Consider the following 13,753-nt stretch of genomic DNA (forward strand, 5'->3'; position numbering starts at 1 on the left):
TCATCTGTAAACTTAGCCAACTGATTTGTTTTTGAAAATGGTCAAACGGCATAAGGCATTTGTACCTGATTATACTTCAGATCATCAGTCGGCGACACATATGCTCCTCTGTGGAGAGTTGAAGAACCACTGGAGTGTTGACCTAAGGAGTCAGAAATCAAGTTTATCACAACATGGCATGTTTCATGTTTCTTTATATTACCTATATCCAAACTGAATTTTAAAGTTATCTTTGTTCTCATCTCATATCGGTGGCCAGCCAATCGCAGTGCACAAGGAGACGGACAACCATGCACACTCGCACCCAAACCTAGGCGCAATTTAGTGTCCAATCAGCCTATCATGCATGTTTTTGGAATGTGGGAGGAAATTGGAGTACCCGGAGGAAACCCACGCAGGCCCGGGGAGAACATCCAAGCTCCACACAGGTGGATGTGACCTGGATTTGAACCCAGACCCCCAGAGCTGTGAAGCCGACACGCTGTTATCCTTGTTGATGCTTAAAATTTAATTACAAGTACACTTGATGATGAAAATCAATTGTTTTATGTTTGTATGTTATAAAATAAAGCACAAATCTGTGCATGACTCATTTAAGTCCCTGAAATCTCCACTTTAAAATTTAATCAAAAGCAACCCAGCTATGACATCTTTATCATAACTGACGAGTCATTCATTGATTCATCGTCCATACTGCGTATCTTCTTAAGGGTTTTTGGGTTTGCTGGAGTCTATCCCAGTGGACTTTAGGCGAAAAGGCAGACTACACCCTAAACTGGTGGCCAATTAGCTGTAGGGCACACAGAGAGGAAGACAACCATCTGCACTCATGATCATACCGCCACTTGAGTGCAAATATATCCCACACTAACCCGCACTGAACCACTACATCCTCAGGTGACTGAGGAGTGATTCACGTTGTGTATTTTGTGGCAAAGCTAAATAGACAATAAGAATGTCCATTGGGTATAATAAAGTGTCTCAGAGAGTGGCCAAAAGTGTTTTTTCTCTTTCTCCCAGAGGAACAAAAGTCCCAAGCGTCAACCCTGAACACAGCTTTGCACTCATCTCATAAATTGAAAAGATATTAGTACATATTGTGAGAGCATAATTTTGCATACCCATTGTAGCGTCCTTGCGGGATGTGTGTTCACCCTTGTTTCCGCGGTAGGTTGCGTTGCCGGTAAGGTCGTAGTCAGCCTTCCTCTCCTTCAACGCCATCATGTCCCTTGGCGAAGCTGGTGCACTTGCTGTTGAAAAGGGACACATGAGGAACATCATTAGGCATTAGTCCAGAATTTGTCCTTTGTTTAAGGACCACACCGTACTTGTGTTATTAAATATGTCTGTGTAACAGTTTAGAGACCAAGTTATTCAAAACTACAATAGAAAAACAAACAAACAAACAAAAACATTCAGCTTAAGTTACAATATTGGCAGCGGTGGTTGCTAGGTTTTTACTCTTAAAAATATACACAATAAAACACAAGCTCAGTACAGACCTTTGGTAGTATTCTTTTACATTTAAGCTATACACACTAGGCGACTGTGGAAGTGAAAGCTTGTTCATCTATGTTCATTTTCTGAATCGCTTATCCTCACAAGGGTCACGGAGGGTGCTGGAGCCCATCCCAGCTAACTACAGGCGCCAGGCGGGAACTGGTGGCCAGCCAATCGCAGGACACAAGGGGACAAATAGCCATTCACGCTCACACTCTTACCTAGGGCCAATTTAGAGTGTCCAATCAACATACCGTGCATGTTTTTGGAATGTGGGAGGAAACCAGAGTACCCGGAGAACATGGAAACTCCACACAGGTGGACCAACCTGGATTTGAACCCAGGTCTCTCACTGTGAGGCACGCTAACCATTCGCGCCCCCGGGCCGCCCATATATTAGATTAGATAATTTTATTCATCCCGTATTTGGGAAATTTCACTGTCACAGTAGCAAGAGGGTGAGAATACAGACACAGGAAAAGACATTATAGACATAAATAAATATATATATATATATATATATATATATATATATATATATATATATATATATATATATATATTTGTATATATATTCCCTCATTATTGTGCATTATTTGGCTGGTGCAATTAATCCTAAACCTAAGACATTTGAAGCAATGCCAACATTGCATAAAAAGTGGCACAATTTACTGAATGCCACTAAATATCAGATATGTCATAAACATTCATATTCATAACAAGTGTTATATCATGATTATGATTATGTCTTCTGAGTTTGTCATAAGAAGCTTTCAAATAGAGTAGGTAACCGACCTTTTACATTTTATTATATTCTAAAGCCTTCAGATACCTGCAGCACATTTATTAAACTTAATAGTTTAGTTATTATAGGTCATAATTGTTTTATTTATTTATTAGTTTTGACAGCAGAGGGCTTCCTTGAAGTTCTAGTGAAGGTTACTAAATCTTTTGTTGAAAAGGTATTATATAAATATGAAACACATTCACCTGATCGATTGTTAGGTGAGGTCCGTACAGGAGAGATGGATGGTGTACGAGAAGAGGAATAAGGCCGCTGCCGGTCCCTTTCTATCGTGGAAGAAGAGCCAATAAAGTGGTATTGGGAATAGCCATCCTAGCGGAACAATGGGATAAAGAAACCATTAGAATAATTAGCAATTTTATCCATCAGTTTGTTTTATACTTTATTCACTGAATTGAACTACTAAATGTACCTTTTTGTAAAGGCTGCGCAGATCTCGGTATTGCCACATGCTGTTGAGCACTTGAGACGCTGCTTTCACAACCTTGGGACTATGTCTGGGAATTCAGCAGAAACAAGAAGAAAACAACAATAAAGCGACGCAGATTTTTGTTACATTTTGCACATTGAAAGAAAATTAATATGAATCACTATTGTATTTTTTATTCCCTTCAATTTTACAGTCATTTCAGTACTGATTATATTTAGAAACTAAAGGCGTATTCACACAGGAAAAGTCAATAGTTCGCTTCGTTTGGTCCACTTAAAATATATTTGGTCCAGATTTTTTTGGGTGAGATTAATTTTCATATTGTTTTGCAAGGGACCCAGGATTTGACAACAAACCTATGCACAGATATTTGGCCAATCTAAGGGTATTGATGCAACAATTTTATGTGCTAATATCTATCTAGAAGACATTACGTCTCTTTATTGCACCATGTAGGGCCTCGACTCATGTTAGTCAACATACTCCGAAGCAAAAATATTTTAATTACAATTTAGAAGCCTGTGGCTATGGAAGCCTGTTATGTGCAAATAGTTGTGTGATTTCAGCTTTGGTGTGAACCATTATGTGGTTGCTTTCATATAGATAAAGCAAACTGCACCAGGTCTCGGATCGTCTATTTCAGGGGTGTCAAACCGATCCGAAGGGCCGCAGTGGGTGCAGGTTTTCATTCCAACTCAACAAGAGGATAACTTTTGCAAGTGTAATCAGTTAATTAAAGTCAGGTGCTACTTATTTTAGAAGACACCTGATTGGTTAAAATGTCGGCACTGGATCGGTTGGAACAAAGACCAGGACCCACTGCGGCCCTCGGCGGAATCAATTTTACCCCCCCGATTTGGTGCATATCAGAGTTCGCTGGTTTGTATTCACACCAGCCCAAAAGGTACGGGCCACTAACTTTTCAGGTTTGGTCCAGAGCCAAGAGGGCAGGTGTGAATACGCATTAGTCACCTACAAATAAGATGATGTATTTTTCAATAATAATAAATATTCCCTAAATTGCATTTGTGGCTAAATGGGATTTTATTGACACTATTCATATACAGTATGTGGAGTGTATTAATTCTTTCATTCATTCCTTTTCAACGCAGCTTATCCTTGTTAGGGTCGCAGTGTGCTGGAGCCTTTGCCAGGTGAAAAGCAAACTACACCCTCGACTGGTCGGTACTCGGTCGTTTGGTCGCCGGTCTTTTGGTCGCCCGGAAGGTTATTGATAATTACCATTTAAATCGTTGCTCAAATTCCCTAAATACAAACTGCGAATTATTATTTAGTCATACTTAATGCCCTATTAATTATTAGGCTAAAGAAAAGCTCCAATTTCCTGTACTTTTATTGTGTTTTGTTGGAGAACTTAAGACCCTGACTGATGTCCCTTCCTAAGGGGACAACTCATGTACATACAAACTCTTATACACACACGTCCGCTCAGTGAAACTGCTCATGGCCATTGTTGGTTTTTATTGATGCATAGACCATGTTGTTTTACCTTGTTTTGTCGCCGGTCTTTTGGTCGCCCTTTGTTTGGGTCCGGGCGACCAAAAGACCGGCGACCAAAAGACGGCGACCAAAAGGCCGGCGACCAAACGACCGCACACGGACTGGTCACAGGTCAGTCATAAGGCACCCAGAACCATTTGCACACACAATCACGATGCCATCCAGCGGGAATCCATATCACGTTGCCCGGACCGAAGTCAGCTAAAAGTACCACTGCACCACGGCTTATATAAAGTGAATTATAATTTCATTATATAATTATAAATACAATGTATAATAATAAATGTGGAGCTGCTGTATTTTTGGTGTCTTTCAAATTTAAAATCATTCTACTTATGCTACGTCTTCTAAATAGCATTCCACTTACTTGTCTCCTTTGCTTCGGGCGACACCAATGAGTTTCTCTATGCCTCCAGCATCCCTGAGGGCCTTAGTGTTCTCCATGTTTTTGGTTATGACCTCATGCAGAGCACAGCAGATAGCTGTGATTGTATCATCTGACATGATCTTCCCCATCAGACCACAATTGTTAGCATTGGTTCCTCCGCTACTCGTGCTGTTGTTGTTGTTACTACCACCGGGCAACCGATGTACCAGGTCCCTCATAGCATATTTACCTGTTGTCACAGTGGGATAAGGCATCAGAATAATTGGAACTCAGAGTGAATAGTGACCAAACTTGTCATCACAGTGGGATTAAGCATCAGAATAATCAGAACTCGGAGTGAATAGTGACCAAATTTAAAGTCATTGTTGGTTTATTACTCTTATCTGATAGAAATCTTCAATTTCAAAATCCAAGACTGGAATTTATATACTGTAAAATACTGTACTGTACAATCTGATGTTGATGCCCCCATAATGAGTTTACTTGGTCCCTTTAGCATAAAAAACAAAGCAAAACATGGCAATTGGTTAATACCGGGGGTGTTTTCAGTGTCATGGTGCCCACATGGCTAGCACGTCTGTGATGACTTTGAATGTGACTGTGTAGGTGTGAATCTGAGTGTGAACATCTATTCGCCTACAAGTGCCATGTGACTGACTGGCAACCATTCCAGTGTGTATTCCTCTGCTACCCACATTAGGTTGCATTTCTCTCATGAGCAGGATAAGTCGTGGAAAACTTTCTGAATGCTTTGGCATTGGAGCGTCACCAAACAGAGAACTATAATCCAAGCAAACTTCCTGTTGTTATGTAGGGTGGACTATGTTTTATGTATTGGGTTTATATATATTTACAATGTTCCATTCAATAATGAAAGAGGAGCATACTGCAAATGATCCAACTCCATGTCTATTTGGACTGAGAGTTAAAGCAAAGTAACTATATGGTAGATTTACTTTTTATTATTTTACAGGCTAATCTACAATTTTGTTCATTTTAAATTTCCTTAATAATTCCTCACTCCCCAAAAACAGAACAGTCACAGTTAAAATTTTAGCAGAAACAAAACCTCCTTAAGGAGTTGTACCTGAAAATGTGCTTTTGACGTCCTTCAAGAGAGTTACTTACCAATGAGTTCCTTGTTTCTAATGTCTAAGGCCATATTCCTCAAGGCAGTGGCAATTGCACAGACCACTCTGTCATTGTCTATCCTCAATAACTCCACAAGGATAGGAAGGCCCTTCTCTTTACGCACTGCAGCTCGGATATAGACTGACCACTGCATAAGGATATATAAAGAAAAAGCGTGTTAAAGGTGCACACAGAGATGTATCTGGAATTATGCATTATGAGCTGTCATATACAAATCCTGTGACAGACTCTTATTGTCTGCTGTTTTTAAATTTGATTTTTTTCATAGAAAATGTACTATTCATGACTACTGTAATGAAATTGGTATGTAACATGTAAATACAAACCAAAAACAGTGTTTCCCAAGTGTTTTTTTTGTTTTTACATACAGTCAAATAAATATAAAACATGAAGATTTTTTTTCACTAATTTTGAATTTGAAATATGAAATATGCTCTAAAGAGGGCCGCTACATTACACAAGTGAACAGACTAAATGGAATCAGGCGAGTGGCATGATTGGGGATATAAGGAATATCCCTAAAAAATGTTAAGAAGCAGGGACAGGGGGAAGACCACGCTAGAAAAAAAGTTGAAAAGGATAAATCAGGGATTACATAAAAGCTGCTGAAGAATAGAAAAATTGACATCAAGGGCCGTCATTAGCAGCCAATGAGTTTATGGTGACATATGAATATGACTCTTGTGTATAAAGAACATTTTTGCCAAAGTAAAGACTTTATGAAGTGGTATTCTTCCCCGTGGACCAGTGGACTCTCTAACTGATCTTTCTGGCACTCTGTGGATTTAAATACAACTATTAATGCTTCACCTTCCAGCTTCCGGCAGCAAGGTTTTGCAGAGCACCAGCTGCTCCCTCAAGGGTGTCTGGGTTGGAGCATTCAGACAGCAGGGTGAGGTAGGGCTTCACAATACTGGGATGCCATAACATCTGGATGCCTTTTGGGGGCTCTGCCAAGTCTGGAAATGGGCCCACGCCATCCCACTGAAAAATAAAGCATAATACGTGGAGTCAGGTCTCTCTCTCTCTTTCTCTCTCTCCCTCTCTCTAAGAAAATGAAATATAACGTGCAAAATTTTGTACCAAAAAAACTGAAGCAAAGTTCGGGTGTGCATTATACACGAATCCCGATGAAACACTTCCCCCCGCCGGTGAAAAAGTCCCCTCGGCAGCCATTATGATGGGAGACGTACAACCTGTCTTTGTCTGCCAGATGGGGCGCGAGAGCCCATTATATATGCCGGTGCTCACACAAAAAAAAGAACTCAAGAAGAATGGAATCAATTGTTTGGTGAGTCTAATGATGATGAATCAGACTTTGAATTTAAAAAAAATATTATGATGATAAATTAGACTAAGGATATAAAATTCTAATTTCCATTTGATAATTGTGCTCATACTGGTAGTTTGTTTTACCAGGTTTCCGTACCATATGTTGTGAATAATAATCGGACATAGGCTTTGTCATAATCATTGACTCGACAAAAGCCTAATTGTCATCATACCCAGAAACTTAAATGTTTTGTCATGGCGATATGTGCTCAGCTTTTGCCAGTTACCAGGGCCCGTGCAATCCTTGGTGTGAGCTGGGAAAAAGTGGAAATATATATGTGTATATATATATATATATATATATATATATATATATATATATATGTATATATATATATATATATATATATATATATATATATATATATATATATATATATATATATATACCCATCTTTAGTCACAAATTATGGGTGCGTGTTATACTCTAATAAATACGTCATTTGATCATGTGGTCTCTATTGTCTAGAATGAACACTGTCGTTTGACTTTGAACTGGTGAAATGGTCTAGAACACATGTGGGCAAACTACGGCCCACGGGCCATATACGGCCCGTGAGGTCTTTTAATCCGGCTCGCCGACATTGTCCAAATTATTATAATTTTTTTTTTTTTAATTAATTATTATTATTTTTTATGCGGTCAAAATACAGGAAATCATTGGATGACCTGCATAAGCAATTCTGCCGTCGGCTTTGTGATTTTGGAAAAATTGACAGCTGGTCTCATGTCCTTTCTCACAAGACCCGGAAACGGTTCCACAGGAGTTGCAGTTGAAACTGATTGATCTCCAATGTGACAAATTTAACTCACTGAAAGTCTCTGAGTTTTAGGCTTCATTAAGTGCAGCCAAATTTCCGAACATCCAGAAGACGGCACAGAGGATTCTGGTGTTATTTGGCTCTACATATGTGTGAACAGACCTTTAGTCTGATGAAAACCAAGAAAGCACCCCATAAATCCCAGATGAGCGATGAGTATGTTCATACTTTAATCCTTTTTTCTGTTTATGTTTCATATGAACTGTCAACGGATGCAGTTTTTTTATATTCATCGTATCTTGTGCTGACCCGGCCCGCCTGTCAAATTTTTAAAGTCTATGTGGTCCCCGGGCCGAAAAATTTGCCCAACCCTGGTCTAGAAGTTCTATACGTAGATGCCAATTGCCTTAAATTCCTCCCATGTAGTTCATGTTAGCTACATGTAAGCTACTTCTCTATTGTTCCCTATCGTTTTTAGTAATTACTCACACTAAAGAGGATAGGATCCTCCAGCTCTATTTACCGCTCTCTGGTAATGGGCCACAGCTGCGCTAGAGTGGCAACATAAATAGAAAAAGAAAGAAGGGATTTAATTTTTAATTTTTTTTTATGATAGATCAAAACGCTCCTTTTAAATGTGATCCTTCTAGATGCAAGATCACTTCAGTCTGTAGTTAGTAAAGAAGTTGATTCTTTACCAGGCGAATTACAAGTAAAAGCTCTTTCTTTTTTTTCCCATTAAAAAAAGAATACATTTGTTCATGTCCTCGCTGGCAATCAAAGACAAAATTAAGGCTAATTGGTGATTCACACTCCGGATATGTTGTGTTCTCAATGTTCTCAATCCACTAACTTTTCCAAATGTAAATCATATCTTCCACTCAACCAGAATAAGAAATTGATTGCTTATTATAAGCACATGTTAGTGCATCAAAAAAATAGTTCAAGTCTACAGCAAATGAGTTTTTAAGCCCACATATGAGGAAACATATTTTTAATAAAACACGTACACACAGAAAACTGATTCAAATTTTGTTTCATAAGCAAAGGTGTTAACAAATTTAATTGCGCTATAACATGTTGTTTTGATGTTTAACAGCCTCAAATTCTAATCCTAGACTATCAAGTATTTGTTAAAAATTTGCCATGGAACAGAGAAAATAATCACTTTCACATATGCTAAATACAGTAAATCAAATATTTTGCTGAAAATAACAAATGTGATTATTCATCAATAATTTTGATCTCATTTATTAGCATTTATCAATTTTGCAAATAACCAGAGCATCATAAGGTTGATTATTGTAAAGTCATAGATAACATTTTAGTTAAATTGTAACACTGGATTCACAAATCAGCAAATCCTACATTATTTTGGCAGTATTGCTGGAAAGTGAATATGGCATTAATATGACTTTTTTTTTTAAATCAGGAAGATCACTCACTGACCATGTTATACAGTAATAAAGAATATTGTTTCTGACCTGGTCATGTCCCTTCTTTTTCTTCTTCTTCTTTCCCCAGCATCCTGAACTTTCAGCATCCTTGCCACCAGTGTCACATAACAGACCGTCAAGCTCCTCAGATCCTCCTTGTTGGTTGTGAGATGTCTCTGCAGCCAGACGGTATGAAAGGTTCCTCAGGATGCACACACAGTTCTCTACAGTCTGAAATGGATGAAACAAGAAGAGGAAAATGACTAATGACAGAAAAATGTAACACAAAGTAAGAATTGCACTAAAGAGATGTTGAGGAGGAAACAAACTAGACATAGGAAAAAATAAGGACATAAAACTGTGACAACGAAATTTCCCGAATACGGGATGAATAAAGTTATCCAATCCAAAACCAGTTGACACAAGCACAAGCCTAATGCACCGGATAAACATGAACAATTATTTTCATCCTCTCAAAATTCACATTTTTTGTAATACTGTCTCTGTTTACGCTTAAGATAATCAAATGCATGTAAACATCAGGGAAATATACCACAAGTAAATTCTGTTATTTATTAGGTTAAAAAAACTGTGTAAATTGCCCACCTTATATATTCAAGTTAGAATTTTTCGGATTGTAAGTAAGTAAGAAATATATGTCACACTCGTCAAAAATTGTGTCATGATGAAGAAGCAGACATATTTGAATCATATTTTGGGGGTAATATTTATGTGATCCACCAATTGTCGTCACCAGGTAGCTAAACATGAGAGTGCAGTACTTTAGTAGGAAAAAAAATAATAATACAAAAACAGTTTTAATTAATTAAAAAGTTGAAAAACTTGGTGTGAGGGATCCAACCTAAATGACCTTATGGTCAGCAGAGTTGCAGAGTCACACATTACGGGGAAGGGAAAAATATATAAAAATCCGGGTTTAAAATGTACATATTAAGTATTAACTAATTGACTGCCATGTACGGCGTTAGACGCCCAATCCAATTTGCCAAGGGAGCTGGCAGCGATCGAATGAGTGGATAGGAAATTGTCAAACTAATCCAAGGATATTAATATATTTCAAAATATATATACATATATTTACTTAACAGAAAAAAAATCTACCACATGTTGCCAGGTTGTGATCCCACAACTAATGGAGAGGCGCTATTTGAGTGACTAGCTCGATCTAGCTGTGAAGTGCAATGTAGGCTGAAATTAAGCTTCTTTTGCTGGCCAAATTTCTATCATTTGCTGCAGACCAATAGAAACTGGGCAGTGACCTGAAGTTGGTGCGTGGCCTGTAGTTTGGACACCCCTGCTATATCATATATCCTAAGACTAAATGATAATGGAATCATCCTTCCATCTTCCCAATAATTATTTACTATGTTTTATGTAAACTACAACCCATTCTTCAACCTTTATTTGCAGGTGTAGCTGTGTGTGTGATGCGCTTGTTCTATTAAGGCAATCTTAACTGTGTTTGCAGTGCGTATTTTTTAAGGCCTTTATGTATGTTAGGTTATTGTGTGTGTGTGTGTGTGTGTGTAGTGTGTTACCTTGCTGTCAATCTCACTGCTCCCCAGTGCAGTCTGGATGACATACAGCAAAGCATCCGTCAGACCCTCACACTCCCTCATCCTCCTGCGGGCCTCCTCACCTGCAGAGCTAACATTGCTGACACACAAATACGGGCACACGCATACCATGCAATGTTAACAGATCTCATATATAGAATCAAATTTGAAAAGGCAGAACATAATGAAAATGTTTTTCTCAATAATAAGTCTATACTGATCATCTGCAATGAACAGGCATGGGACAGTTTATATTTCTACATATTTTCTATATTTTTCATTTACAGTGGTACCTAGAGATACGAGCTTAATTCGTTCCAGGACTGAGCTTGTATGTCGATTTACTTGGACTCAAATGAACGTTTCCCATAGAAATGAACTAAACACAAATTAATTCGTTCCAACCCTCTGAAAAAACACCAAAAACAGGATATTGGATTGGAAAAACATTATTATTTGTTCTAATTCGCCATCTATTAACAAAGTAACAAATAATTAGTGGTTTAATAGTACTAAAATGTGTTTAATAGTACTAAAATTAGACGGATTTCGCGGAGGGGAGAGAGAGACGGACAGAGTGAGGGGGGGGGGACTTTTTGCACGGCAACGCGCTCATAACATAACATAACTTTTTTTTCCCGGGTTGGCTCTATTTGCCCCGCCTCCACCATGACTTTCAGATGCAACCTATCGAGGGTGTTTTGCTTTTGTATTCCCTCCAAAATATTCCGAAAATGATGGACACAAATGTCCTCACAATAGGATAATGCACGACCATTTGTCAACAAGAAGTACTATATACTCCTCTCGTATTAGCGATCGCTCCGCCATTCGCACTGACTAACGGGGGAAAAAAAACACTGAATAAAATGCAACGCTCCGCCCAGTGCTCGTAGAGACATTACACAAGGGAGTTGTGACCAGAAAGAGAGTGCCCATTATGTTCTTATGAGTAGCCTCTCGCGTCCGCTGTATGCTCGTATATCAAAAGTTGTCTCGTACCTCAAGCTAAATATTTGCCAGAAATTGTACCCGTATCTCAAATTGCTCGTATGTCGAGGTACCACTGTACTGTATATTGCTATATTGTTATAATGCATTTATAGATTGTGACATAATTTGTCCATCATAAAATGCAGTTTGGGTAGAAAGGAATTGTCAACAAGATGATGAATAGTTTGGCAGAATGATGAGATAAGAAGGAAAGCAAATTGGGAAAGTGAGGAGCCTAAAAAAGGAAAGGTGAGGGGGAGCAGCTGGCTACGCTTATATCTAGCAATATTCTAACTTTAATGGGACTCCCGGCATTCCCTAACAAGGAAAGATGAATTGGAGTTTTTAGTTTAGGCAGCTGCTCCATCATAAGCCTTGCTTTACAGCATAACACACAATGCAGACACACTTTCCTCTTCTTTTCCTTTTGCCTTGTCTCACTGGAATTTGTTACAGTACGTCATCGTATTCCATCCAAGCCTATCTCTGCATTCTTCTCTTAAATTCCAATCACTTTCAGATCTTCCCTCACAATATCTATATATTCCTGTTCTCTCTTGCCTGGTAATACCATCTTCATCATCCTGGATGTGTCCAAAAAGCTCTGTTAGCTCTCTTTGTCATGTAAATATTGAATATCTTTGATATGCTTCTCACTAGCTCATTTGTAATGATAGCCAAGTTTAACATCATCATTTTTGCCACCTCCATTTTTGTCTCTTCCTTTCGCATTTCACACCTGACACTTTGCATCTCACATTCCAACCTGCTTCATCTGTGAATATATCTTTTACACAATTTTCTGCTAAAAGGCAATATAAAGGTCAGATTTTAAATGGAAGAGTCAACCATTTTTCTTATTTAAAACACAGCAAAAATACCACTGATAATTTAAAGGTCTCATGTCTGATTAAATGCGGCGTGGTGGGCCGAGTGGTTGGCGTGTCAGCCTCACAGTTTGGGGTTGAGGGTTCAATTACGGTGGGACCTCACTGTGTGGAGTTTGCATGTTCTTCCGGGCTTGCGTGGGTTTTCTCCAGGTACTCCTGTTACTTCCCACATTCCAAAAACTATGAGTGTGAGTGGTTTGTCTGCCTCCTCGTGCTCTGCAATTGGCTGGCCACCGATTCAGTGTGTCCCCCGCCTCGGGCCTGAAGTCAGCTGGGGTAAATTCCAGCACCCCCATGACTTTTGTGAGAATAGTGGTTTAGAAAATGAATGAATGAATGTATTGGCAGACATGAGCAAGTGATAGAACTGCAAGACAGTGACCGTGAGCAAGTAAACACTGCCATGGTGAATTCAGTATAAAATTCACATTAATTATTTCAGCTGAGATCATGAGAAATCTTAACAGCACATTTCAAAAATACATTCATACAGGAAGACACCACCTAAGGGATGTATTTTGAGCAAAGGAAAATTCCATAATTGTTTCTTAAATGACATGTTTTAGAGGTTTCATTTACGATGAACAAAATGTGTTTTTCCATCACTCTTTTCTACTGAAGTTAAAAAGTTCCCTTTTTTGGTCACCCTGTATAATACACATCATTTTCTCACACTGTAAATCTAAATATATGATTGTATTGCATTTATTATTATTAATTTTTTTATAAGAAGGGATGATTGTATTTTTAAAAAAATGTTCTTGCGAAGCAATGACGTTGGAGTTCCGATCCAAAACAACAATATGAGTCAGTTATGCTCTAATTGTACGTGCTGTGCCCAAATGAGCAAACAAACACCAACACTCTAAAGCCAAACACTGAGTCATCTTGATAGCAGCTAAGTCTGTCATGTTTTGCAGACAAAACAGAATCTAAATGTATCCACACACACACACGCACACACACTT

At 38.5% G+C, this 13,753-nt stretch overlaps 1 protein-coding gene across 14 annotated transcripts in view; it reads right to left on the minus strand.

Annotated features, from left to right (window-relative positions):
• LOC144085677 (catenin delta-2-like) overlaps positions 1–13,753 on the minus strand; it is a 129,594-nt gene that overhangs the window by 4,159 nt on the left and 111,682 nt on the right. For 10 of the 14 annotated variants that reach the window (XM_077615199.1, XM_077615205.1, XM_077615201.1 and 7 more), the window contains 9 exons: positions 10,885–11,002; positions 9,374–9,556; positions 6,607–6,780; positions 5,773–5,923; positions 4,624–4,873; positions 2,718–2,811; positions 2,491–2,617; positions 1,122–1,250; positions 66–142 (listed from right to left, as the gene is read on the minus strand). In XM_077615199.1, coding sequence (XP_077471325.1) covers positions 66–142; positions 1,122–1,250; positions 2,491–2,617; positions 2,718–2,811; positions 4,624–4,873; positions 5,773–5,923; positions 6,607–6,780; positions 9,374–9,556; positions 10,885–11,002 — 1,303 coding nt within the window. The remainder of the gene's footprint in view (positions 1–65; positions 143–1,121; positions 1,251–2,490; positions 2,618–2,717; positions 2,812–4,623; positions 4,874–5,772; positions 5,924–6,606; positions 6,781–9,373; positions 9,557–10,884; positions 11,003–13,753) is intronic. The other 4 variants (XM_077615210.1, XM_077615211.1, XM_077615206.1 and 1 more) reach the window with 1 other exon arrangement.

The sequence above is a fragment of the Stigmatopora argus genome, chromosome 12 (genome assembly GCF_051989625.1).
Source record: "Stigmatopora argus isolate UIUO_Sarg chromosome 12, RoL_Sarg_1.0, whole genome shotgun sequence".
Taxonomy (NCBI): domain Eukaryota; kingdom Metazoa; phylum Chordata; class Actinopteri; order Syngnathiformes; family Syngnathidae; genus Stigmatopora; species Stigmatopora argus.